General features: G+C 36.1%; 1 protein-coding gene across 2 annotated transcripts; it reads left to right on the top strand.

Annotated features, from left to right (window-relative positions):
• The first annotated feature begins 1,341 nt into the window (after positions 1 to 1,341).
• On the top strand, positions 1,342 to 25,570 carry LOC138323080 (piwi-like protein 1). 2 transcript variants are annotated; one of them, XM_069267422.1, is made up of 20 exons: positions 1,342 to 1,456; positions 4,905 to 5,051; positions 8,917 to 9,082; positions 9,413 to 9,488; positions 9,669 to 9,953; positions 10,259 to 10,454; positions 10,710 to 10,828; positions 11,137 to 11,217; positions 11,427 to 11,540; positions 11,821 to 12,012; positions 13,441 to 13,519; positions 14,253 to 14,351; positions 14,704 to 14,844; positions 15,029 to 15,331; positions 15,860 to 15,955; positions 16,298 to 16,414; positions 17,992 to 18,375; positions 19,170 to 19,237; positions 21,592 to 21,769; positions 21,975 to 25,570. In XM_069267422.1, exons 2-20 carry the CDS (start codon positions 4,941 to 4,943, stop codon positions 22,059 to 22,061), a joined length of 2,892 nt encoding a protein of 963 aa, XP_069123523.1. In that variant the 5' UTR covers positions 1,342 to 1,456; positions 4,905 to 4,940; the 3' UTR covers positions 22,062 to 25,570. The 2 variants fall into 2 exon arrangements, with proteins under 2 accessions (XP_069123523.1, XP_069123522.1); XM_069267421.1 differs by having other exon boundaries at positions 9,410 to 9,488.
• Positions 25,571 to 26,619: the final 1,049 nt, after the last annotated feature.

Raw genomic sequence — 26,619 nt, 5'->3', positions numbered from 1 at the left:
GTTAAAAAATACGCCAGCTGATGAGATGACGGCTCGCTTCAGAAAGTAAGACGGTAACCCTCGCATCCGCAAGCTACATCAAAGGCTGCGCCGGCGGATATCAAAGGAAAATCAGTCGTCGTCCAACGCCACGGTCAGTGCACAAACACAAAAGCTCTTGCCTTCTTTCCGACATGTTGTTTTTCGGGTCGATCCGAAATCATAGATGGCCGCCACAGCCGCCATTTTGAAAACACTTTTCCTTTACAGTTTTACCGGTGCTATTTGGCTGAAACTTGCATGAAATGATCTTGATATGATCTTGACAAAGTACTTTTAAATCTATGGTTGATCCCAAATCAAAGATGGCTACCATGACACCATATCTAATTGATTTCTTATACGACTATTGCCAAGGTAGTCAGATAACCGCCAAGGCCTTTGGGCCTCTTGTTCTTTAAAAAGGCCCATTTAAAGGGCCCGAAATCTCGATGTTCATTTTCATTAAACTACCCGCACAAACATGTACATGTATTTTATCAAAATCAAATGTTTCACTTTTAATTTTTTTTTTATTAATTTTCAAACAGTTTTACCAAGGACGTATATGAATCCTTGATTTTACATAAGAGGAAAATATCTTAGTTTGAGTTGCTCATGAAAATACTTTTCTTTCCAATTTATTATTTGATTTCTGACATTAAAAAGAAAATATTGTTTCACCAATAGCATATCAAGTTGTTAAGTTTTACTGTAAGGAAAAATGCAAGAATAAAAATGCACGTATTTAATTTTGTAGTATATATTAATTTTAGTTTACAGAATTCTATAACTATTGTTTCGTTAGTGTACCTATATGGCCAATTTTAAATTGACTTAAAAGAAAAATCTCGCTGCATGATTACTTTTCACCCTTTGGAAAGGTTATTTTCCCGGATTTTTCATTTTAAAGGTTATACGTATTGCATGTTTTTGAAATTATCTTAAGTGTGGACAAAATCGATAGCATGCCAAATATCCGGAGCAAAACAAAAACCTTAACTTTCATTATGTCAAATATTTATCTATTTTTTTGTTCTGAAAAATCAAGGACGTATATGCTTATAAATCCTTGGAAAAATCAATTTGCAGTAAAAGCAATTAGGCCTATATGTATTTAATAAATACCATTAGAAAAGGTACAGAATTAAAAAATAAAGTTCAAAATGTGTACATTGACACATACCCAGAGAAATATTAGAAAAAAAAACAAAACAGACAAGACTAAAAATGCATATAAATAGTAATGCACACAGAACTTAACATTACGAAATCTGAATGTGACCAGATTTTGCAACTTATACATAGTTGTCTTTTCTTGTATTACAGCAATGCACTCTGGGAGAAATAGTAAACAACATCCGGGCAATCATTGAAACCGAGGTTTAGCGCGAGTAGAAGATTTGAGATGCTGTAGATGTAAAAAGTTTGTTATATGGTGAGATTTTAAAAGTGTTACTTAATTTCAGATGAAGAATTTGATTAAGGACCAATGCTGATTTTTATTTCATTGTCATGAAAACTGAAAGTAGAGGTATATAGTCATTATTCAACTGAACATAATTGTCAGCATGTCACTCGCCCCAGCTTCTCCCCGACTTCTGCAAACAAGCTCCATTCCGAACAAACCACATGGCTAGATTTGATAACTTAAGGCATATAATCGTGTTAATTGTGTAGGGTGTTTTATTTTTACTATAATTTAATTATATTTGTGCTGTATCTATCATTTTTTAATGCATGGCGTCTCCTCACAGCTCGTGTCAAAAATGACATTTGGCACACAAACAAGTGACCATGTGGTTTGCAATGATAATAAACGGGTCTATCAACATGGGACATGGTATTCAAATTTTTCATTCGACTCAGAATGGGATTGTCCCATAAAAACCCAGTTATTCAGATTATTGATCATAACTGATCTTAGAAATTCAAGTTAGAAATAAACTGAAAGGAAAAGGTAGGGACAAAATGAAAATAATTGTTTACTACTAACAAATGTAAATTTGAACAACCAATTCAATTTTCAGTTTTTAATTTTTAGCTCACCTGGCCCGAAGGGCCGGTGAGCTTATGTCATGGCGCGGCGTCCGTCGTCCGTCGGCGTCCGTCTGTCCGTCAACATTTCCTTTAAATCGCTACTAGTCATAGAGTTCTGCATGGATTGTAACCAAATTTGGCCACAAACATCCTTGGGGGAAGGGGAACAGAACTTGTATAAATTTTGGCTCTGACCCCCCGGGGGCAGGAGGGGCGGGGCCCAATAGGGGAAATAGAGGTAAATCCTTTAAATCACTACTAGTCTGCATGGAATGTAACCAAATTTGGCCACAAACATCCTTGGGGGAATAAGAACAGAGTTTGTATAAATTTTGGCTCTGACCCCCCAGGGGCAGGAGGGGTGGGGCCCAATAGGGGAAATAGAGGTAAATCCTTTAAATCACTACTTGTCCTAGAGTTCTTCATGGAATGTAACCAAATTTGGCCACAAACATCCTTGGGGGAAGGGGAACAGAACTTGTATAAATTTTGGCTCTGACCCCCCGGGGGCAGGAGAGGCGGGGCCCAATAGGGGAAATAGAGGTAAATCCTATAAATCGCTATTAGTCATAGAGTTCTGCATGGATTGTAACCAAATTTGGCCACAAACATCCTTGGGAAAAGGGGAACAGAACTTGTGTAAATTTTGGCTCTGACCCCCCAGGGGCAGGAGGGGCGGGGCCCAATAGGGGAATTAGAGGTAAATATTCAAATTCCTTCAGAAAAGAAACAATGAACCTGTATTCAGAACATTACTTGGCATTACAAACCAGGTGAGCGATACAGGCCCTCTGGGCCTTTTCAGTTTTTAATTTTTCCGAAATTGTATCAAAGTAGCTAAAAACAATGCAATGAAGTAAGTCTAATACAAAAAAAAATATGAATGGAATGAGCATACATTGTCAGGTTCGGGAAAACCACTAACTTAGCGTATCTATCATAGAGTGGGGGTATGTAATTTCGCACACTTTTGGCATTGATTTTAATGAATTTGAAATACTTTCATTCCGAACCAAAAAGGCTGGACTTACATCGGCAGATGTACAAGTGCTTCACAACACACGAGTATGTAGCCGGATATGCGCAGACGTATCACTGCGCACGGGAGCTGTTATTAACTTGAGGTTAACCTGTAGTTGAACGGGTTTGGGGGACGTAATTTCGCACACCCCTCAAACTTTCTTGTTTTTGGAGAAAATAATTATTTTCAAACATTTCATGGACCAACAACATCATAAACAAAGATTAAGTACAGTTCCAATCTTGAAATGACATCAAAACACAATTATATTTCTAAATCAAAAAGTGACATTTCGCCGCCATTTTCGTTACGAAAAATGACCGCTCCCCATAGTAAACAATGTAAACGAGGTCAAGAAAGTCATAGGGTGTCCGCAGAAAATATCTGTTTTCCGCTTATATTTGATGGATTTTCATACGGGTTTCGATATATTCTAAAAAAAGGATAGTTTCTCTACATATTTGTATGTGAATCAGTTATTTATCACCCATAATTTTTTATGTCAAGTGGTTGATTTTCTATAAATTTCTTTACTGAGATGGGCCGTATTGTTCCGATTTCGTTTTTTTAAAACAAACTTATCCTGAAAAGTTTAACTAAATATGACAAAATCACAGTGAGAGGCTTCCTTTAGTCACAACATAAACAACAGAGCAAATCTTTCTGGCATTTAAAGGAAGATCGCGAAAAATCGTCAGGTGTGCGAAATTACGTACTGTGCGAAATTACGTACCCTCACTCTATGCAAACTAGTGTTACAGCCTACCACAAATGGAGAATTAATTCGTTACTAAAAATAGATAAAATTGCTGTACAGTTGTGTCCGGTAATTCTGCGCATCTGGTAACTCTGCGCATGTGTAAACAACACCATTTTCTGCTGTCAAGAAATATTAGACATTCAGTAAATTTCGTATTACGGCAAATTATTGTCATTCATCAAAGTTCATGTTTAAATGCTTTATTGTTATAATCCGATCAAACCATGGAACGTGTCATAACATTTGATATTTGATTTTCATCCCTAGTTCAACAATTATGATAATTTTATTCAAAACAAAATATTTTAAAATCGCACACTACACCAATAAACCAATCAAACATGTATTGGCCTCTATACCAAGTGAAATCTCTCCGGAAATGACTATATTCTACACATGTGCAGACTTACCGGACATGTCAACATCTGCAGAGATCTGGCCGGGGGTAGTCACATTTTACACCTTGTAACTCCAATATTTTTAAGGATATTTCCTTTCTGTTCCATTGTTTCAAAAGATAAAACTTCAGCCTTTTTTTTTATTGATGTGCATTTTATTATATTTGCGCGAAAATAAAATAACAGAAACAGTATCGAAAGTCTTAAGTGCACAGACTTACCAGCCTGTACCGTAAGGTTAATTTTCCTAAAGTATTTTCACAAATCCCATTATTTAACTATGAAACATAATACAAATGCAAAATTTAGACTTACTTTTTGAAAACAGATGCAATACATTATACTTTGAGAAATGTTGCATCAAGTGCCTAAGTATCAAACACTTCTGTTGTTTTTAGTAAAATAACTTTATCTTGGCATATATATAAAACTTTTTTTTTTTTTTTTTAAAGTGCAGCAAAAGTTGAGATTTCAGTGATTTAGGCTATTTTTAGTAACAAAAGCCCATTCCAATTGGGCCATATTAGGCTATTTTTTGTATAATACACACTTGGTTGTTTTCCAACACATGAAAGGTATTGATCAGTTAACTTAAAAAGTGATTGATAATGCAGTTAGATATTTATTTGATAGATTTATTCTCGGTTTTATGATATTTTTTCTTCAGAATTTGCATTAATGTAGCAGTTGTGTTAACAAAAGCATGGCAACTGGAGGATATGGACGAGGGGGTCGTGGGGCTGCCCTCCTTCAAGCTCTTAATGCACCTGCACGTAAACCTGGAGGAACGGAGGAGAAGCAAGCTCCTACAAAGGTTTGTATTATCAAACCTCTAATTGAGATAACCAAAAGGACTAGTGTTATACTGAGCCATTTTTACTTAAAAGATAGATTCAAATTCCATATTCTCTGTATGTGATAGACTGACCCATCAGTTTGTAAGTGGGTCAGTAAGTAGGGAAAGATTTATTTTGTATCAGTATTTTGTGATAAATGTATATATGAAACACTAGAGGAATGTTGTTGAGTTTTATTTTTTTATATATTCAACTCTATATGGACACATACTATTTTCTTAGTATATATATATTATATATATAATCTAGCTAGTAGCTGGATAAAGAAGGTTTATAACCCTGACCCTTGCTGTATGTCAAACACAAACAACATTCTCCTGCAATATAAAAGTTGTAGTTCTCACACAAGGAAGTCAATTGCTATGTCTTGCTACTTTTATTAATTTTTAGCCCGCCATCATCAGATGGTGGGCTATTCAAATCGCATTATATATTTCATCATTCATGTATTACAGGAGAAGATGGATTATAAGTTATTCAACTTGTGTCTGATCCCATTTGTTTATATGCAAATAAGATATGTTTAAATCAAATTCAAATCGCATTTTGTCCGTGGTCCGTCGTCCGTCCGTCCTTTAACAATTCTCGTAGGACCCTAGTTGTGCATATTGTAAGTTTTTTACCGCTATTTCTCAGAAAGTACTGAAGGGATCAATGTGTATAGGCTAAGCCTGTTGTTCAATCCTATTGACAATACAACACCAATATGTCAATAAAATTTGATGAAATGAAAGTACTGAAGGGATCTTTCTCAAATTTCATGTGTAGATTCCCCTAGGACCCTAGTTGTGAATATTGCATTTTGGGACCGATGTCAACAAGATGGCAGACCGGTGGCACATCTTTGATTATTATAGTTAAAGTATGTTACTGTTATTTCTCAGAAAGTACCGAAGGGATCTTTCTCAAATGTCATATTTCGGTTCCCCTAGGACCCTAGTTGTGCATATTGTATTTTGGTGGCCATCTTGGATTCTGATAGTTAAAGTTAAACTTTGTTACTGTTATTTCTCAGAAAGCACTGAAGGGATCTTTCTAAAATTTCATATGTAGGGCTGTGGATTGTCTAACATGTGGCGATCCGATCCGATCCACGATTCGAGGTTGACGATTCACAGATCGGACCACGAATCACCAGTTAGATACAAGCAAAAGATTCAATTTAAGTCGAAACTGTTTTTTATTGATAAATCAATAATGCTCTTATATATTGATAAATGTTTGATTGATAATAAAACCATTTTTAGCAGTTTTACATTCCTTATCATTAAGCAATAGAGTTACAGGTGAAGTGCAGCAGGATTCAGTCACTGCAACTGTAAAAAAAATCAAATCATTTGAATTTTGAAATGACGTCTTCTCAAAAATACTACTGCACATCAATTACGGCATGAAATCATCATGGTAAGGCATAAATAACCATTTGAAAATATTTTCACTGTTACTTTTATTTTGGTCAAATACAGAATAAACATTGAGATTAAGAAAAAAATGTTTAAATCTGTAAGAGCAGTTACAATTTAATTTGGTTCTAGGCCTATAGTTTTTTTTATTTTTAATCAAGTGATTTATGATTTGGACTCATAATTAGCCTACCTTTCGTTTTTGACATAGGGTTCACATCTACATACTCAGTAGCCTAATGTAATATATTCGTATTTTTACATATTTCCGACCCGTAATGAAAACGAAATCAATTATCATCTTTTACATCTCTAGAATTCAATAATTATGTTTTATCATTATTATTTTATGAAGAATTCACAACACTGCATCGAAGCGTGGATACGAAAATAACATGTTGCTAGCTTTACTTCACGCAGCTCTTGTGTACTTCCGGTCTACTTCAAAGTGAAAACATCGATGATATTCAGATTTTAGTGTACATTCCTTCACATTTTTGAGCTATGACAGCATTAAAGAAGGTATTATTTTTTGCTTTTGAAAGATCGCGATCCACAAATATAAGGAGTAACGAATACTCGTATCCGATCTTTCTCAATAATTCGTGAATACTCGAGTACTCGGATACTCGTTACAGCCCTATTCATATGTAAGTTCCCCTAGGACCCTAGTTGTGCATTTACCTTTGGGACTGATCGGTCAACAAGATGGACAACCGGCCACCATCTTGGATTTCACCGCTGTTTCTCAGAAAGTAATGAAGCGATCTGTCTTAAATTTCATATGTAGTATGTTTAAAAAAGTTTGAAAAGCAGGGAAAAGATCCCTCTTTCCATTGTCAGACATAGATCATTCTTTGGTAGGGCTGAAACGATTAGTCGAATAATCGGAGGCGATTAGATATATGAAACTAATCGCTGATAATCGATTAAAGATTTTATTAATGGTTAATCGTTGCATGTATAGCAAGTGCATTGTAAACTGAATAAACACTTTGACAGATCATGGATTTCTGAGGGAGCCATTCCGACTGTAGTTTCATCTCTTTATGTACACGTTTTGAACTCAACAAAGCATATTTGATGCGAGAAATACTTGTTAAATTACGTCTGTGGAGTTTAAAGTCATTAATCAATGAGAAAGTGAATGTCATGAGAAAGCTTGCAAAACGCTGTTCGCCAATTTTCACTAGCGATTGGCTCCATGTTGTTACGTCAGGGAGGCCTAATCGCCGTCTGGACGCTCGGGAGCAGAAGGAGCAAAAATCATGAACATTTTAATTTTACTATTGCATGTGTTTTTCATAAAAAAAGAGAATGTTTTTGTTCATATTCCAATAGAAGATAAGAGCTGTTGATTTGTTTTATTTTGTTATCACGGAAATAAAAAAAAAGTTCATTGACGAAAATTTGGTCATGTCGCTCCGTGGCGATCCAGATTTGGTTGATTAGTCATACGTGTGAAGGTCATGTCAAAACAGTGGGTTAGCAGACTGGATTTAAACGATGTTACAGAAGATGATACAGGAACGAAAATTCGGGGCTTATTTGGAATAAAATATGTTTGTTATGTCAATAAATCTATTCTTATTTATTGGTAGGCTTATATTAAGTAAGGCATGTGCTCTGTCATATCGATACCAAAACATGGCGGACGTTTTCAGTAGTCAGTAGTGAGACAATATAGACTTTATCTAGTTGCCCTCAGTTCAAGTGATTAATCAATTAGTAATCGATTACATGTGACCGAATAATCGAATACAAAAATTATTAATTGTTTCAGCCCTTTTCTTTGGTGGGCGCCAAGATCCTTCTTGGATCTCTTTTCACCAATCATTATTTAATCTGAAGTTTAACTTATGTCAAATATAACTCAAGTCATAGATAGAAACTTGTTAAAAACCATTTAAAAAGGGGACTTTATTTTCACATCTGACTACTTTCGTATGAAACATTTGCTGGTTGGCTGATTTACTTGCAAGATTTAGCAAGCAACCTAATTTGTATTTAGCATTTTTGAAGTGTCTAAGTATTTCAAGATTTTTTTGACCAAAAAGTCATCAGAAGTTCTTTTTCCATATTTGATCTGAATATTTTATTGATCTCTCAATTTGATATTTGAAGCAATTATCAAATGTTTGGAACACAGATTGTAAAAGTGATTCTAAAAGTTGAATATGTATGGTAGCTAAATAAGAGCATATCTTATAAAGTTCAAATATGTGTGACAGTACAGGGTATACAAAAAACAAATTATTTTGTATTTCTGTGAATAGATATCTATGTAAAGAATAAATATTTTATTAAAAAAGTTATTCTTTGTTTTTTTGATACAGTAGGCCTTTAAGACATAGCAAGTTTGTAATACAAAAATTTATAGTCTGAATAAATTGGTAAGGAAACATATTTGCTTATACAGCAGGTGTCTCAGCCTGGTATGCTACAACAGACCAAGCCGCTTGAACCTGCTCCACCTGTATCTAGCCAGCCACCTCCAGCCATGCCTGTTGCAAGGGGCAGAGGTGCTTTAGGACTGCTGGCATCAGCTGCAGGGAGAGGAATCCTGCCCCCTAAGGCACACCCAGGTATGATAGAACACACAAAGTGGTGACCATACAAAGCAAAATGTGTCTTGTCATTTTCTAACAAAAGTGTAATTATAGTCTGTGTTTAAATTGGGGAAAAAATCTACACTAATAATTCATAGTAAAACATCTATTAAAAATGTGTAATTAAACAACAGTAGATGCATATAAACAGGTTGAATATTCTTATTTGAATTCTTGGTTGCTGCATGTTTCTAAATTTCAATATATATATATGACCACGGTATTTAAAATAATGACCCATGTTGATGAAAGTAGTATTAAAACTAAATTTGTCTATATATATTATCTTTGATTTCCTTACAGCAGCAGGCACAACAGCCGGAGTGCCCACAACAGAAGCAAGTGTTCCACCAAGAGGTGTAGAGGCATTATTTAGACTCACGTAAGTTTATAGTTGTTGGTTTCAAAAACAATTCTGTGTACTAAGAAATAGAATGATATTATGTACAAAGAAATAGAACAATTTTGAGTACAAAGGAATAAAAAATACTTCCCTCTATTGTTAATTGTTATGTTTATAAATTTATGATAGAATCGGTTTAAATGAACTTTCCTTATACAGGTCTGGACGAGGTGGTATGTTGGCTTCTGCTGCTGCCGCCAATGGAGCACGACAACCTGGCCAGATGCAGTCTGCACAACAGTCCCCGCCGAAACGATCACCACCACCTAGTGTCCAACAGTCTCCCCCTCCAATGGCACCACAGGTGTCTCCCGTCCAGGCTCCTGCCCCTGTGGCAGGTATGGGCATGGCATCTGGTGATGGGGGACCACCCACAAGCAGATTTGGCAGGATGTCATTGGATCGTGAGGAGGTTGTTCACAAACCTGGCTCTGTGGGAAAACCGTATGTACTTCATTTTTGTCTCTTATGTGATTTGTATATTACAATACCGCTGTCGTGGGAGCAGATAATTGCTGTGCATAAAATGTTAGGATTTGATTTTGAGCAGCTGATGGAAGAGGATTTGGAGAGAGATAGTGCAATGCTCAGTGCTCGATCATTTCAGATTTCTATTGAAGATACATTTAATATAAATTTGGTTAATCAGATAACAACCATTTCTTAACATTCATCAAGAAACAAGGACTACTGCTTTATATAAAAATAACTGGATGTAAAATTTAATAACACCATTATTTTGTTTGTAGGTTGTCTTTGTCAGCAAATTATATCCGTCTACGCTGTCTAAACCCTGGAGTGTACCAGTATCATGTAGATTTTAGTCCTCAAGTAGATTCCAAAAATATGAGATTCAAAATGATGTCAGAACTGAAGGACGTCATAGGAACAACAAAAGCATTTGATGGAAGCATTCTCTATCTGCCGATCAAACTACCAAATCAGGTATGCTTTCTGTTTTAATGAATATGTTGAATTATAAGTTATTAATGAGTTTATTTTTGCATTTATTCTTAACAAGTTATGAAATGCAAGTAACCTAATGTGTTTTCACTCAATTTAAAGTTTTACAATATCTTAGATTTAATGGTTAAAGTGGAAGAATGCATATTTACATAGGTTATTTTAGAACAAAGTATTTGATATGCATTGAAATGGAGACACTATGCCAGACAGTCATCTGATGGTTTTGTGTTGTAGGAGACTGTCGCCCATTCAACACGTCTGACAGACAATGCAGACATCACCATCACAATCAGGTTGACCAAAGTGGTGGCCCCAGAGGCCTGTGTACCTCTCTACAACATTATCTTCAGAAAGTGAGTACCGGTAAAAGCAAACACATCATATCTTTTTAGTTAGGGCTCCACAGGAATAGATCAAAGTTGTCATATTCATGCAGTATGTGAAACACAAACCTGACAATTTCTTACTGGTGAGAGCACCATAAGTAGATGGAAGATGTGAATTTGAGTCAATTTTGATATATTAAGACTTAAATGTTAACCCTTGATAAGAGCACTTATCGTAGAGTAATTAGTTGATTATAAATATTCCTGTTAGGTCTCAGGGAAAACTTTGGTTTGTGTGGTTATAAACTCATGCCAAGGTATTTTGTTGATAACAGGATAATGAGAATTTTGGAAATGGTGGAAGTTGGTAGATACTTTTACAACCCGAAGACACCTTCAGCAGTCCCACAGCACAAGTAAGAGGATAACTTATGTTTAGATCGTCTTATTCCTTATCTGTTTGTCTGTGATGCATTGTCGAATGTATTATATTAAAAGCTTTTCCTCAAGATTTTTTAGTATTTAAAGAAATAGAAATAATTGTACAGAAAAAATACCAAAGTAAACAAAAATAGTGTTTGTGTAACAGAAACTGTGAATGCGATTTGATATGTATTGATTTCAGATTGGAAGTATGGCCTGGCTATATCACCTCTGTTTGCGAAAATGAGGGTGGCTTAATGTTACTTGCTGATGCAAGTCACAGAGTGTTGCGGACAGAAACAGTCCTGCAGATGCTGTAAGTATCCTACACATATCTGTGAAGTGCTCAATCAGAGTCCTCTAGACGTTATATGATGTACCCTAAAATGTGAAACTGTTGAATTTAAAATCACAGAAGGAATTTGTCATTTACCAGATATTGTACCAACCACTTAACTTGTTACATGTGTGGCATTGAAAAAGTCCAGTTAATAAAGTATTATCATATTTTATAACAAATGAGTTTTACTTCTAAACCTGAATATAAAGGAAATATAGATAAATACTTCTCTAATTTGACATATATTTTGTTGCAGGCACAGTATTCTCCAAAGGAATCCACAAAGTTTCCATGATGTATGTAACCGTACCTTAATAGGAACTATTATCCTCACCCGTTACAACAATAAAACATACCGTATTGATGACATCCTTTGGGACAAGTCACCTCAGCACACCTTCAACTGTAGCAGCACTGGCGAATCAATGAGTTTCATACAATACTACAAGTAAGATGATAGCATGTCTGTCAACAAGCAGATTACAATTGTTACTACAAGTAAGATGATAGCATGTCTGTTAACAAGCAGATTACAATTGTTACTACAAGTAAGATGATAGCATGTCTGTTAACAAGCAGATTACAATTGTTACTACAAGTAAGATGATAGCATGTCTGTTAACAAGCAGATTACAATTGTTACTACAAGTAAGATGATAGCATGTCTGTTAACAAGCAGATTACAATTGTTACTACAAGTAAGATGATAGCATGTCTGTTAACAAGCAGATTACAATTGTTACTACAAGTAAGATGATAGCATGTCTGTTAACAAGCAGATTACAATTGTTACTACAAGTAAGATGATAGCATGTCTGTTAACAAGCAGATTACAATTGTTACTACAAGTAAGATGATTGCATGTCTGTTAACAAGCAGATTACAATTGTTACTACAAGTAAGATGATAGCATGTCTGTTAACAAGCAGATTACAATTGTTACTACAAGTAAGATGATAGCATGTCTGTCAACAAGCAGATTACAATTGTTACTACAAGTAAGATGATAGCATGTCTGTTAACAAGCAGATTACAATTGTTACTACAAGTAAGATGATAGCATGTCTGTTAACAAGCAGATTACAATTGTTACTACAAGTAAGATGATAGCATGTCTGTTAACAAGCAGATTACAATTGTTACTACAAGTAAGATGATAGCATGTCTGTCAACAAGCAGATTACAATTGTTACTACAAGTAAGATGATAGCATGTCTGTCAACAAGCAGATTACAATTGTTACTACAAGTAAGATGATTGCATGTCTGTTAACAAGCAGATTACAATTGTTACTACAAGTAAGATGATTGCATGTCTGTTAACAAGCAGATTACAATTGTTACTACAAGTAAGATGATAGCATGTCTGTTAACAAGCAGATTACAATTGTTACTACAAGTAAGATGATAGCATGTCTGTTAACAAGCAGATTACAATTGTTACTACAAGTAAGATAATAGCATGTCTGTTAACAAGCAGATTACAATTGTTACTACAAGTAAGATGATAGCATGTCTGTTAACAAGCAGATTACAATTGTTACTACAAGTAAGATGATAGCATGTCTGTTAACAAGCAGATTACAATTGTTACTACAAGTAAGATAATAGCATGTCTGTTAACAAGCAGATTACAATTGTTATTACAATTAAAATAATAGCATGTCTGATAAGAGGCAGATTACCATTGTTATGAAATACTTAGTATTTATGTTCTTCCTTACCTATTTTTTGCCACAAAGACTACAAAGAATCTGTCATATGGTGTACAGGAGAAAGATAGTAATTAGTTACTCAGTAGATTTGACCGTCATTAAATACCTCTTAATAGAATAGAACAAAGTCAGTCTTTATCAAAATATATTTCTTCTTTCCAGGAAAGCATACAACAAGACCATTTCCGATCATGAACAGCCTCTTCTCCTTCACAGACCGAAAAAGAAAATATTACCTGGAGTATGTGTTCTATAATGATCTAGCACTAAAGACAGGTGTTATCATTTTATATGCAACATTGATGACGTATAAACAAATATTTTTAATGAATGCATACCAATGTATCTAGCACTAAAGACATAGGTGTTATCATTTGATATGCAATATTGATTTCGTCAGTGTTTTTCCTGAGTATTTTGGGAAATTGCCACCTGGTAAAAATTGGGAAATTTTGTGCGATAAAAGTAGGAAATAAAAGATTTAAACTGTGTTATGGAAATTTTGTGAAAGGTAGAAATAGACAATTAAGCTTCTCTAAGAATCAAGTGTAAGAATGGATACTAAAATACAACATTCAGTCTTGGGATTTCCGGAATTTTTTAATTTCCTCACACAAAATATGCTTCAACTCATCATCATGATCACTGATTTGGGAAATTTAGACATAGATTTGGGAAAAAATAACAAGAAATACAATTGGGATTGGGCCTTATTTTGGCCCAAAATATATAGGCAGGAAAAACACTGTTCATATAAACAAATATTTTTAATAAATGCATACCAATGTATCTAGCACTAAAGACATAGGTGTTATCATTTGAAATGCAATATTGATTACGTATAAACAAATATTTTTAATAAATGCATACCAATGTATAAGTTATCTTCCGACAAGATAGCATGAAACAATTCACATAAGGAAAGCATTAAAGTAATGATGTTTTTGACAACATCACATCATTGTTTCTGTCAGGGCAAGGAAGCAAAGAGTGAAGCTATCTGTTTGATTCCGGAGTTGTGTTATGGCACAGGGCTGACTGATGAACTCAGAAGTGACTTCAAAGTGATGAAGGTAGATGTTTGAATAAACTTGATAGAATGATGTGTATTTGCTTAATTGCCTTCAAAACTAATGCGATATGAATTGATAATATACATATTGATTCCCAGAGCAAAGGAAAATTGATCCACTATTTGTAATATACATAATGTATTGAATATTGCTGCTGTGAAATGAAAAATAATGAAAATTGATTATTCATTAAGTTGGTGAAGTTTCATGATTTTTGCTTTTGTGATTTTATTTTGTTTCAAAAGGTCAATAGATCTGCCAGCCCATGAGATAAATATGTTTTAATTGAAAGCCGACTTTCATAGTTGTTTAGACTGCTCTGATATTGACCTAAAATGTTGTTTTTTGTAAGGACCTTGCCTGTCACACAAGGGTCACACCAAACCAAAGAAACCTGACAATGAAGAAATTTATCACCAGTGTGAATGGAAATCCAGATGCCAAAAAGGAATTGACCAACTGGGGGTTGGAGTTGATGGAAGACACCCTGTCTGTAAGTATTTGCCTAAAATGGCAAATATCTAGGCTGTTTGAATAAAAAAAAAACTCATCAAAAATTTCCTGAGATTTTTTTTTAATCTCAGTCATTTTGTTTTTTGAAAATGACTTATCGCACAACATGCTATTTTGATGTTAGCATTGAGCAAATATCCTAAAAAGACTTCTTATTTCTTTAGATGGACGGGCGACAACTTCCAATAGAGAAAGTGATATACGGAAATTACACAGGTTCAGCTGGCCCGAATGCGGACTGGGGTCGTGATGCCACAAGACAGCATGTGATTACTGCTGTTCCTCTAAAGAACTGGGTTGTGCTTTACACCAAACGTGATGGTACCAAGGCATCTAACTACATTAAACAGATGCTCCAGTGCTGCCCTCAAATGGGTATTGAATGCCAACCTCCCGTGCGGTTTGAGCTGCATGACGACCGAACCGAGACTGTGATCAGAACACTTAGGGAAAACATTAACCCTTCAGTAAGTTACTTTCAATCGGACATGTTTGATGAATGTATCAAGAAAGAATGATAGTTTTCTTTTTTATCCAAGTTATAGTTGGAAAAACTTGTTATATTATATGTGATTGATTTGATATCCTGAACATGGGTGGTTATTTTATCAGAATAGTGATTTGATATCCTGAACATGGGTGGTTATTTTATCAGAATAGTCCACCTAAAAAAGGATAGTTTACGGTGTAACTACATTAATTTGATTGTTTGATTAAAAGTATTTTGTTAGATACAATTAAAATTATCACTATGGTACTAAATAATGACTCAGCTTGAACACCTAGATAGTTTAAGTGTTACTATGGCCCAAAAGACATTGAGTGTCAAACACAAAGTATTTCTTCATGACCATATTAAATAAGTTTCCATATGTTTGATGCTTACCAACTAGTCATTACAGGCATGGTATGGTGAGAACTCCTATGATAGTGATGGCTTTATATATTCAATGGATGTTAAAGCTAACCACTGTGTATTGATATTTATTTTACAGATTCAGATGGTTGTGATTATATGTCCAACTAGTAGAGATGACCGGTACTCTGCTATCAAGAAGTTGTGCTGTGCAGAATGTCCTGTTCCCTCTCAGGTGATATTGCTGTTCTTCAAGACACTGAAATTTAATTTCTGTAGAGAATGATATTGTACCTGTTTTCAGTAATGAAAAGTCTTAATTCTTGCTGCAATATAGGCGAATGAAACCAAATACTTTCAATGAAATGCAAACTAAATAGATTTTTAATTCTCTTGCAAAACTTTTTGAATTATTTTGGAAACGCCTTTAAAGTACAGCCAAAATGACTGACCCATATGTTTATAATTATAAGATATATTTCTCATGAAACCATGAAAGTTTGAAGGTAAGGGAATATTTCATCATTTGTCATGGTTATGGTACTATAACAAAGAGATCAATATTGTACATTTACAGGTCATCATTGCCAAGACTATCATGAGGGAGGACAAACTCCGGAGTGTTACACAGAAGATTGCCCTACAGATCAACTGTAAGATGGGAGGAGAACTCTGGGCATTGGAAATCCCAATGGTATGAGGAGTTCTTATTCTTGTTGATTTTGAGCTTATAGTGGACCCATTCTCAATATAAATAATCTCATATTTTGGTGAAATTTCTCAAAAAAAAACCCAGTTCATTCCAGGAAATGGCTTTCCAAAATAACATTATCAGGTTTAACGTGTGTGCAGGACTATTTTTAGCTCACCTGGCCCGCAGGGCCGGTGAGCTTATGTCATGGCGCGGCGTCCGTCGTCCGTCGGCGTCCGTCGTCGTCCGTCTGTCCGTCAACATTTCCTTTAAATCGCTACTAGTCATAGAGTTCTGCATGGATTGTAACCAAATTTGGCCACAAACATCCTTGGGGGAGGGGGAACAGAACTTGTATAAATTTTGACTCTGACCCCCCGGGGGCAGGAGGGGTGGGGCCCAATAGGGGAAATAGAGGTAAATCCTTTAAATCGCTACTAGTCATAGAGTTCTGAATGGTATGTAACCAAATTTGGCCACAAACATCCTTGGGGGAAGGGGAACAGAACTTGTATAAATTTTGGCTCTGATCCCCTGGGGGCAGGAGGGGCGGGGCCCAATAGGGGAAATAGAGGTAAATCCATTAAATCGCTACTAGTCATAGAGTTCTGAATGGTATGTAACCAAATTTGGCCACAAACATCCTTGGGGGAAGGGGAACAGAACTTGTATCAATTTTGGCTCTGATCCCCTGGGGGCAGGAGGGGCGGGGCCCAATAGGGGAAATAGAGGTAAATCCATTAAATCGCTACTAGTCATCATAGAGTTCTGAATGGAATGTAACCAAATTTGGCCACAAACATCCGTAGGGGAAGGGGAACAGAACTTGTATAAATTTTGGCTCTGATCCCCCGGGGGCAGGAGGGGCGGGGCCCAATAGGTGAAATTGAGGTAAATCCTTTAAATCGCTACTAGTCATAGAGTTCTTTATGGAATGTAACCAAATTTGGCCACAAACATCCTTTTTGGAAGGGGAACAGAACTTGTATAAATTTTGGCTCTGGCCCCCCGGGGGCAGGACGGGTGGGGCCCAATAGGGGAAATAGAGGTAAATCCTATAAATCGCTACTTGTCCTGGAGTTTTGCTGGGATTGTGACCAAATTTGGCCATAAACACCCTTGGGAGAAGGGGAACAGAACTTGTATAAATTTTGGCTCTGACCCCCTGGGCGCAGGAGGGGTGGGGCCCAATAGGGGATTTAGAGGTTAATATTAAAATTCCTTAAGAAAAGAAACAATGAACCTGTATTCAGAACATTACTTGGCATTACAAACCAGGTGAGCGATACAGGCCCTCTGGGCCTCTTGTTTCTATTGGGGATGGAATGATGAAGATGATATCCTGTGCTAGCATCAGTTCAGTGGGAAATTACAAAGAGTTACGTTCCATCGCCACTAGAGATACTAGTCCGGCACTAACGTTATCGGTATCATGTGAATTATTCCCATAGAACCATTAAATGTTTAATTTTTCTAGTCTTTTGAAAAATGTGCTATTTCTATGGATCACTTGATCTGTATTACTAAATATACTACTTTTTACTTTAACCTTAATATATATGTTTTATTTTTCTTCACAGAAAAAACTGATGGTGATCGGAATTGATGTTTATCATGATGCTGCCAAAGGTAAGAGATCCATAGCAGGCTTTGTGGCGAGTACCAATCCCCAATGTACGACGTGGTACAGCCGAGTCTGCTTTCAGATGCCAGGCCAAGAACTGGTGGATGGCCTCAAACTCTGTCTCATCTCAGCTATCAGGAAATACCACGAGGTCAACCATGTGTTCCCAGAGAAGATCATTGTGTTCAGGGATGGTGTAGGTGATGGACAACTCCAGTATGTATCTGGGCATGAGGTGGAACAGTTAAAGGGCTGTTTCAGTCAGTTTGGAGAGGATTATCAGCCTCGTCTTGGTGTTGTGATTGTCCAGAAACGAATCAATGCTAGGATATTCCTCAAGGTATGGAAAAAAGTATTTAAACTAGAACTCCTGTAGTATGTTTGCATTTTGCATAAACTTAATCATTCCTTTGCACAAATAAAAGGGTAAAATTAATTATTAAAATATATTTTAAGTAGCTGAATTAAGTCGCTCTCCTTTTAATGACGGAGCCCTTAATTAAGTTATCACCTAAATTATCTAGTTATAAGTGTCTGTAGATTATCTAGAAAACCATGGGTAGGTGAGACTGGAAAATGGAAAAATATGAAATTAAAATTTTACACATAGATACCATATTAGCTTTAAAAAAAATTGATAGAATTTGCAATGGACAAAAGAGCTTTAAAAAAAATTTGATAGAATTTGCAATGGACAAAAGAGATCACAGAGGGATCTTGGCGCCCACCAAGGATTGATCAATCTATGTCTGATAATTGTCAGATGGATCTTTTCTTTACTTTTCAAAATTCAACTTTCAAAATCCAAGATGGCAGCCTGTCGGCCATCTTACTCAAAATGCAAAATGCACAACTATGGCCAAAGGAGAACCTACTTAAATTTTTTTAGAATGATCCTATCAGTACTTTCTGAGAAATAACGATAACAAACTTTAACTATCAAAATCCAAGATGGCTGCCTGGTGGCCATCTTGTTGATAGATTGGTCCCAAAATGCAATATGCATAACTAGGGCCCTAGGAGAACCTACAGATGAAATTTAAAAAAGATCCATTCAGTATTTTCTGAGAAATAGTGATAACAAGATAACAATCATTATTGTTCCATAATTTGTACTTGTGACATTTCCTTCAGGGTCACCGTGAGATGGAAAACCCACCATCAGGAACAGTTGTAGATCACACCATCACAAGGAGAGAATGGTTTGTACATTACACATCAGGATTTGATTCACAGTCCAGTTTTGTTTCATTTTTAGCTCACCTGGCCCGAAGGGCCGGTGAGCTTATGTCATGGCGCGGCGTCCGTCGTCCGTCGTCCGTCCGTCGTCCGTCTGTCCGTCAACATTTCCTTTAAATCGCTACTAGTCATAGAGTTCTGCATGGATTTTAACCAAATTTGGCCAGAAACATCCTTGGGGGGAGGGGAACAGAACTTGTATAAATTTTTGCTCTGACCCCCCGGGGACAGGAGGGGCGGGGCCCAATAGGGGAAATTGAGGTAAATCCTATAAATCGCTACTTGTCCTAGAGTTCTGCATGGATTGAAACCAAATTTGGCCAGACACATCCTTGGGGGAAGTGGAATAGAACTTGTATAAATTTTGGCTCTGACCCCACGGGGACAGGAGGGGCGGGGCCCAATAGGGGAAATTGAGGTAAATCCTATAAATCGCTACTTGTCCTAGTGTTCTGCATGGATTGTTACCAAATTTGGCCAGAAACATCCTTGGGGGAAGGGGAACAGAACTTGTATAAATTTTGGCTCTGACCCCTCGGGGACAGGAGGGGCGGGGCCCAATAAGGGAAATTTAGATAAATCCTATAAATCGCTACTTGTCCTAGAGTTCTGCATGGATTGTAACCAAATTTGGCCAGAAACATCATTGGGGGAAGGGAATCAGAACTTGTATAAATTTTGGCTCTGACCCCCCGAGGACAGGAGGGGCGGGGCCCAATAGGGGAAATTAAGGTAAATCCTATAAATCGCTACTTGTCCTAGAGTTCAGCATGGATTGAAACCAAATTTGGCCAGAAACATCCTTGGGGGAAGGGGAATAGAACTTGTATAAATTTTGGCTCTGAACCCCCGGGGACAGGAGGGGCGAGGCCCAATAGGGGAAATAGAGGTAAATCCTATAAATCACTACTTGTCCTAGTGTTCTGCATGGATTGTAACCAAATTTGGCCAGAAACATCCTTGGGGGAAGGGGAACAGAACTTGTATAAATTTTGGCTCTGACCCCCCAGGGACAGGAGGGGCGGGGCCCAATAAGGGAAATTTAGGTAAATCCTATAAATCGCTACTTGTCCTAGAGTTCTGCATGGATTGTAACCAAATTTGGCCAGAAACATCCTTGGGGGAAGGGGAACAGAACTTCGTATAAATTTTGGCTCTGACCCCCGGGGACAGTAGGGGCGGGGCCCAATAGGGGAAATAGAGGTAAATCCTATAAATCGCTACTTGTCCTAGAGTTCTGCATAGATTGTAACCAAATTTGGCCAGAAACATCCTTGGGGGAAGGGGAACAGAACTTGTATAAATTTTGGCTCTGACCCCCCCTGGGGACAGGAGGGGCGAGGCCCAATAGGGGAAATTTAGGTAAATCCTATAAATTGCTACTTGTTCTAGAGTTCTGCATGGATTGTAACCAAATTTGGCCAGGACCATCCTAGGGGGAAGGGGAACAGAACTTGTTTAAATTTTTGCTCTGACCCCCCGGGGGCAGGAGGGGCGGGGCCCAATAGGGGAAATTTAGGTAAATCCTATAAATCGCTACTTGTCCTAGAGTTCTGCATGGATTGTAACCAAATTTGGCCAGAAACTTTCTTAGGGGAATAGGAACAGAACTTATATAAATTTTGGCTCTGACCCCCCCGGGGGCAGGAGGGGCGGGCCCAATAGGGGAAATAGAGGTAAATCCTATAAATCGCTACTTGTCCTAGAGTTCAGCATGGATTGAAACCAAATTTGGCCAGAAACATTCTTGGGGGAAGGGGAATAGAACTTGTATAAATTTTGGATCTGACCCCCTGGGGGCAGGAGGGGCGGGGCCCAATAGGGAAATTTAGGTAAATCCTATAAATCGCTACTAGTCTTAGAGTTCTGCTTGGATTTTAACCAAATTTGGCCCAGAAACATCCTTGGGGTTAACAGAATTCCTATAATTTTTGGCTCTAACCCTCTTGAGCAGAAAGAGTGGGGCCCAATAGGGGAATTAGAGGTAAATATTCAAATTCCTTCAGAAAAGAAACAATGAACCTTACTAGGCATTACAAACCAGGTGAGCGATACAGGCCCTATGGGCCTCTTGTTGGGAGTCGGCATTATTACGGCGTTAGGGAATACATTATTGTATTTTATAGTTGATTACCGTGAAACAATACAGAATTTCACTCTACTACTTCAAATTTCAAATATTTCATTAATCTTTTCTGAATTCACTTGATTTAATTTGTTTCTTGAAAATTAAATTTACAGAATTTTTGAATTTAAAAAAATCTGAAAAATTAGATGTTAAAGTTTATAGCTAATGTGTTTTGTTGCTGATTTGTAGGTACGACTACTTCCTTGTGTCCCAGCATGTTCGACAGGGTACAGTGTCTCCTACGCATTATGTAGTGGTTCATGACAACACAAATCTCAAACCAGATCATATGCAGAGACTTTCCTACAAAATGACACATTTGTACTATAACTGGCCTGGAACTGTTCGGGTACCAGCACCTTGTCAGGTGAGTCAATAGTTGTGATGTATAGCAAAGAGATTTATAGGGATTAGATTGATTAATCTGAAATATTTATATAAATTTTGTCTCAAAAAAGGCTGGCTTTTGGGACCAAACATCCATATTTCTATTAAATCGTTGTTCTTAAAGTTAATTTACAGGTTGTTAATTAAATAGTTCCAACGATTTACGGAAATGTTTTATGTTTCAGTACGCTCACAAACTCGCCTACCTGGTTGGACAGAACATTCACAAGGAGCCTGCACCGGAACTGTCGGACAGACTTTTCTTCCTGTGAACACAAACTCATTCTTACCAAAATGCAGCTTATTCATTACCTCTTGTTCACTTTAAATTAAAATGCAAGAAGCGTGAAAGAAACAACCATATCTCGATTTCCAAAAGTGACATTAAAACAGTAGAACTGTTTGTTGTAGATAAACATTGCTCTGCACCAAGAGCCAAATTACCTGATCATAGCTTGGATTCAATAATGCATTCAAATTGTATGGAAGGATTATAATTGATTTTTGTTTATTTGTATGAAAGAAGTAATCATAAATCTGAAGAAAGATTATAAATATTTTAGTGCAATTTATGTTTAAATTTGATACCATGTGTTAGGTCGGAAGGTTATCTTGTTTACATACAGAATGTTTGAATGCATAGTATCAATGTATGGGCCTTTGCTGATCTGTAAAGATAGTGGCTGTAATCTGTGGTGCTATTCAAAAACCTCACTGTCAAATTATTCATTTCCTTCTTGTCATTCCTCAACAACAAAATCATATTCACGTTCTTACATATTGCTGTATAAAGATGGTGCTTTAATAACACTTCCTATTTTGTAAATTTAGATGATGGAGAAGAGTTGCGAGAGTGTGATGAAGTGGTTTGCATGTTATTGGTCTTGTATCACTGGCTGTGTATCTGTTTACATATCTGCACAAGAGGGGATAATCAGACGTACTGATATTACATTTAATTTCAATGTTAAAGTTGTTCATTTGGATCAATTCCTATTACAACAGTCACTAATAAGTTATTCCAACATTCATAGACTACCATTACTAATATTCTGTTTCCACCTTGTATTATCACTAATTCTCTGGTCTTTTAATAGCTAGCAGATGTTAGATGTTTTAAAATCTTCAGGGCTGCCTTTTTATTGATACATTAATACTTTAAAGATGCTCCTCCGCCGACAAATGACATTTTTTCATTATGAAAAACAGGAGTAAACAGATTAGTATTTGTCTTCAATGACAAAAGTTACTTACTTAACACTATTACCACCATTGAAAAGTTTGAGCTTCTAATTTTATTTCAAGACAAAAATATTAAAAATAATTAATTTCATCCCTAAAAAATGCTGTGGCACTATGTCATATATGAAATAAAGGATTGATTGCGCATGCAATAAAAGCAAAATGAATCCATTCATATGATTTTTTGTGTAAATTAGACATATACCGGTATATACACGATTAAACACCAATTATTGTTAAATTGATGAATATTGTTTAAGCTCTGTCGGCAGTGGAGCATCTTCAATATACTACTATGCAACTTTAAATTGGGAGTGGGGGTGGACTTGCTTCTGTTTGTTTCTTTCTTGATGTTAAGTTCATATCAAAAGTGATTGACATAATTTGTGAAATCCACTCTTGACAAGACTATTAAATATTGCATATTATTCTTTAAATACTCACTAAATAATCTTGTTTTATACTTTAATATGTTGTATTTATTTTCAGAAATCTCAAATTTGCATTTGCTGAATGCTTAAAAGGTGAAAGCAGGTTGTTTGATGTTTTTGTAGGGAAACTGATCAACCGAGATACAAAAATTATACTGATTCTTCTGTCTGAATATTTACATTGACATAAGATTAAAATCATTCACATTGACATAAGATTAAAATCATTCACACTCAAGTAATTGACAGTTTGTTAGCTGTCAATCAAGCAGCCAGGGCAGCATGTGAATTGCCTTTGGAATTATGTATGCTACGACATTTGCTCTGACATTGAATAGGTACACGTGCAAGTGTGAACGAAAGGTGTGATAAAATTTGTATCAGGTGACCAAACCAGATTCCTGAAATTTATTATCAGTTTTCAAAATAATTTTCTAAACATTTCAAAAAGTACAATTGAATCAAAATCAGCTTGCATACTCTTTCTGAGTGAATTTTACTCCACTATGCATTTAAGCATTCTAATCTATTTGAGTTACTTCCCTTCATTCCATTCTGTCAAAATTGATGTCTCATTGATGGAGTGAAAGAAAGGGAACTTACTCTGATAAGATCAGGATGTCAGTTGAGATGTTGTATAAACTAGTCAGTGTGTGGCTATAGCCTTTTTCTTGATTTTTTCTATGCAATCAATATTGTTTGTTGAATGTCCAGGTAGACACTTTGATGTTTAGTACGGACTATTCCAACATAGGTCATGTAGCAGGAGAGTTTTCTCTATTATAAAAACTTTAAAGCTTTCTCCTTTTAACACAAGATCTCAGTCACCCATCTTATGTTGAGGGAATGTTTTAAGTTTTATCCCTGACCGCCGATTCCTTCCTGTACAATGATGGAATAGCCCTTACAGATTTATTGATTGTAATTTTGTAAAATATGTTGCCATTTTTAAAGGATACATGTTTTACTTATGAAATTACTGTTTTATGTTATTCAGTGCACAGACATGTAACTGTTATTGAATCTTTGGTTATAAATTACTTGTTTAAGTATTTCTGATTATTTCTTTTAACATATATCATCCATTTAAAGTTGTTTTGGAAAAATGGAGGTGTTCAAATTTTATTGAGTAATATATTTTCCAGGTTAAAATATTTGATAAATATGAAGTTTAAACATATTATCGAAATAGATTTTTTCATAATGTATCCTTATTAGCAAGTCATCTTTGTTATTTTTGGATTACAAAATACAAAAGCTTGAAAATTACACTTTTGGGACCATTGTTTTGAAATTAACAAGATGATGATCTTTGATAATTAGCAAAATAACCAGTTGAAGGTATAAATGAATAAAATACTGATAGAAGTTTCTAAGTGTTCAAAAATTTGAAAAATGACCCTGTATTGTTTGAATGAGGTATCCTTGCTATAATCATAAATTCCTTTAGACTTATCAAACTCAACTACTTTTACATCTTTGTTTTAATACCAAAATTGCTGGTTAAAATATCAAGGTCACTGTTACAACAAGACAATTTTTTCTGACTAGTGTAAAAACTCTTACTTGGTTTGTCCTCATGTATTTCTAGAATATAACTTAATGTCATTTGATTTGTAGCTACTTGGCTCTTAACATAGAGTAGGAAGATCTTCAGGGTGTATTTCCCTTTTAAAAAGGTGGAAAATGAGTTGGACTCTTGGGACACATCAAATTATATTGAATCATTCAATTAGTAATTTTGTTACTTGAAGATTTTGCATAAAAACTGTCTATGGAAAACCAATATAACGATAACTTTTAGTAAATCATCAGCATGTAACTGTATCATTTCACTGTAAACAGAGGATAATTTTTTGAAAACTTTGAATGTGACAAAATTGAGAAGAAATAATCTTTGAATTTTTGGAATACAGTATTTTTTACACTAAATAGTAATACAGTAACAATACCTATCTGACAAGTACTGTTCCAGTTTAGTTAGACTTATTTATTCCTAAAGATTTTAGAAACTTTGTTGAAAGTAAAATTTTTATTTGTTGTGTGCACTGAAAATTAAGTTTGTAAAAGGTATTGATGAAAAAACATGTAATAAAATGTTATTTTTGGACCAGTGTCTGTTAATAAGTGTTCAGTGTCTGCTGTCTGCCCAAAGGACAAGTGAGCCTAGTAGGTCAAAGTCTGCGGTGACCTATTCTAATTGCCTTTTGTCCGTTGTCGTGGGTTCGTAAAAAAAAAATTACATTTTCGATATTCCCTCTAAAACTGCTCAATGAAATTTTCCACAAACCTTCTAAGGCATAAGGTCAATCAAAATTGTGAATTATATGGCCCCCAGCCGCACGGGGCTAGGGAATGGTCAAAAAAGGGTGAAATTGACTAAAATTTGCAAAAAAATCTTCTTCACCCTCAGATGTTGTAGAATCAAATACTCTTCATAAATTGAAAGGTCCCAAGGCCCTCCACAAAAATTGTGAATTATATAGCCCTGGGGTCTCAGATTTTTTCCTGGGGAGGGGGTCGAATTGAATATATAGTTTATATAGGGATATTACATTTATGAGTATTATTTGCTCAATTTTCATAAGAAATAAGTCAAACTTGGTTAGAATTATTACCCAGAGATAGTATTTTAACATCGCATCCATATAGGTCCCTAGCTGACTCCCAAGGGCCAGAGGGGCAGGGCCAAAAGGGGTCAGAATTTTGGTAATTGATGTTTGTTACAGCTATTTCTCAGGAAGTACTGAAGGGATCTGTCTCAAATTTCATATGTATACGTCCCTTGGGCTCTAGTTAGCTCACCTGGCTCGAAAGGCCGGTGAGCTTATGTCATGGCGCGTCGTCCGTCCGTCAACATTTCCTTTAAATCGCTACTAGTCATAGAGTTCTGCATGGATTGTAACCAAATTTGGCCATAAACATCCTTGGGGGAAGGGGAACGGTACTTGTATAAATTTTGGCTCTGAACACCCCGGGGCAGGAGGGGCGGGGCCCAATAGGGGTAATAGAGGTAAAACATATAAATCACTACTTGTCATAGAGTTCTGCATGGATTGTAACCAAATGTGACCAGAAACATTCTTGGGGGAAGGGGAACAGAACTTGTATAAATTTTTGGCTCTGACCCCCCGGGGGCAGGAGGGGTGGGGCCCAA

This window comes from Argopecten irradians, chromosome 5, assembly GCF_041381155.1.
Source record: "Argopecten irradians isolate NY chromosome 5, Ai_NY, whole genome shotgun sequence".
Taxonomy (NCBI): domain Eukaryota; kingdom Metazoa; phylum Mollusca; class Bivalvia; order Pectinida; family Pectinidae; genus Argopecten; species Argopecten irradians.
This window is presented reverse-complemented; position numbering and strand designations above follow the sequence as displayed.

Bases quoted from the DNA above. Each gene is read 5' to 3' on its own strand.
- LOC138323080 (XM_069267421.1), top strand. From the start codon at position 4,941: ATGGCAACTGGAGGATATGGACGAGGGGGTCGTGGGGCTGCCCTCCTT. The intron at 10,455-10,709 runs GTATGCTTTCTG...TTTGTGTTGTAG, and splicing joins CGATCAAACTACCAAATCAG to GAGACTGTCGCCCATTCAAC. The intron at 10,829-11,136 runs GTGAGTACCGGT...TGTTGATAACAG, and splicing joins TACAACATTATCTTCAGAAA to GATAATGAGAATTTTGGAAA.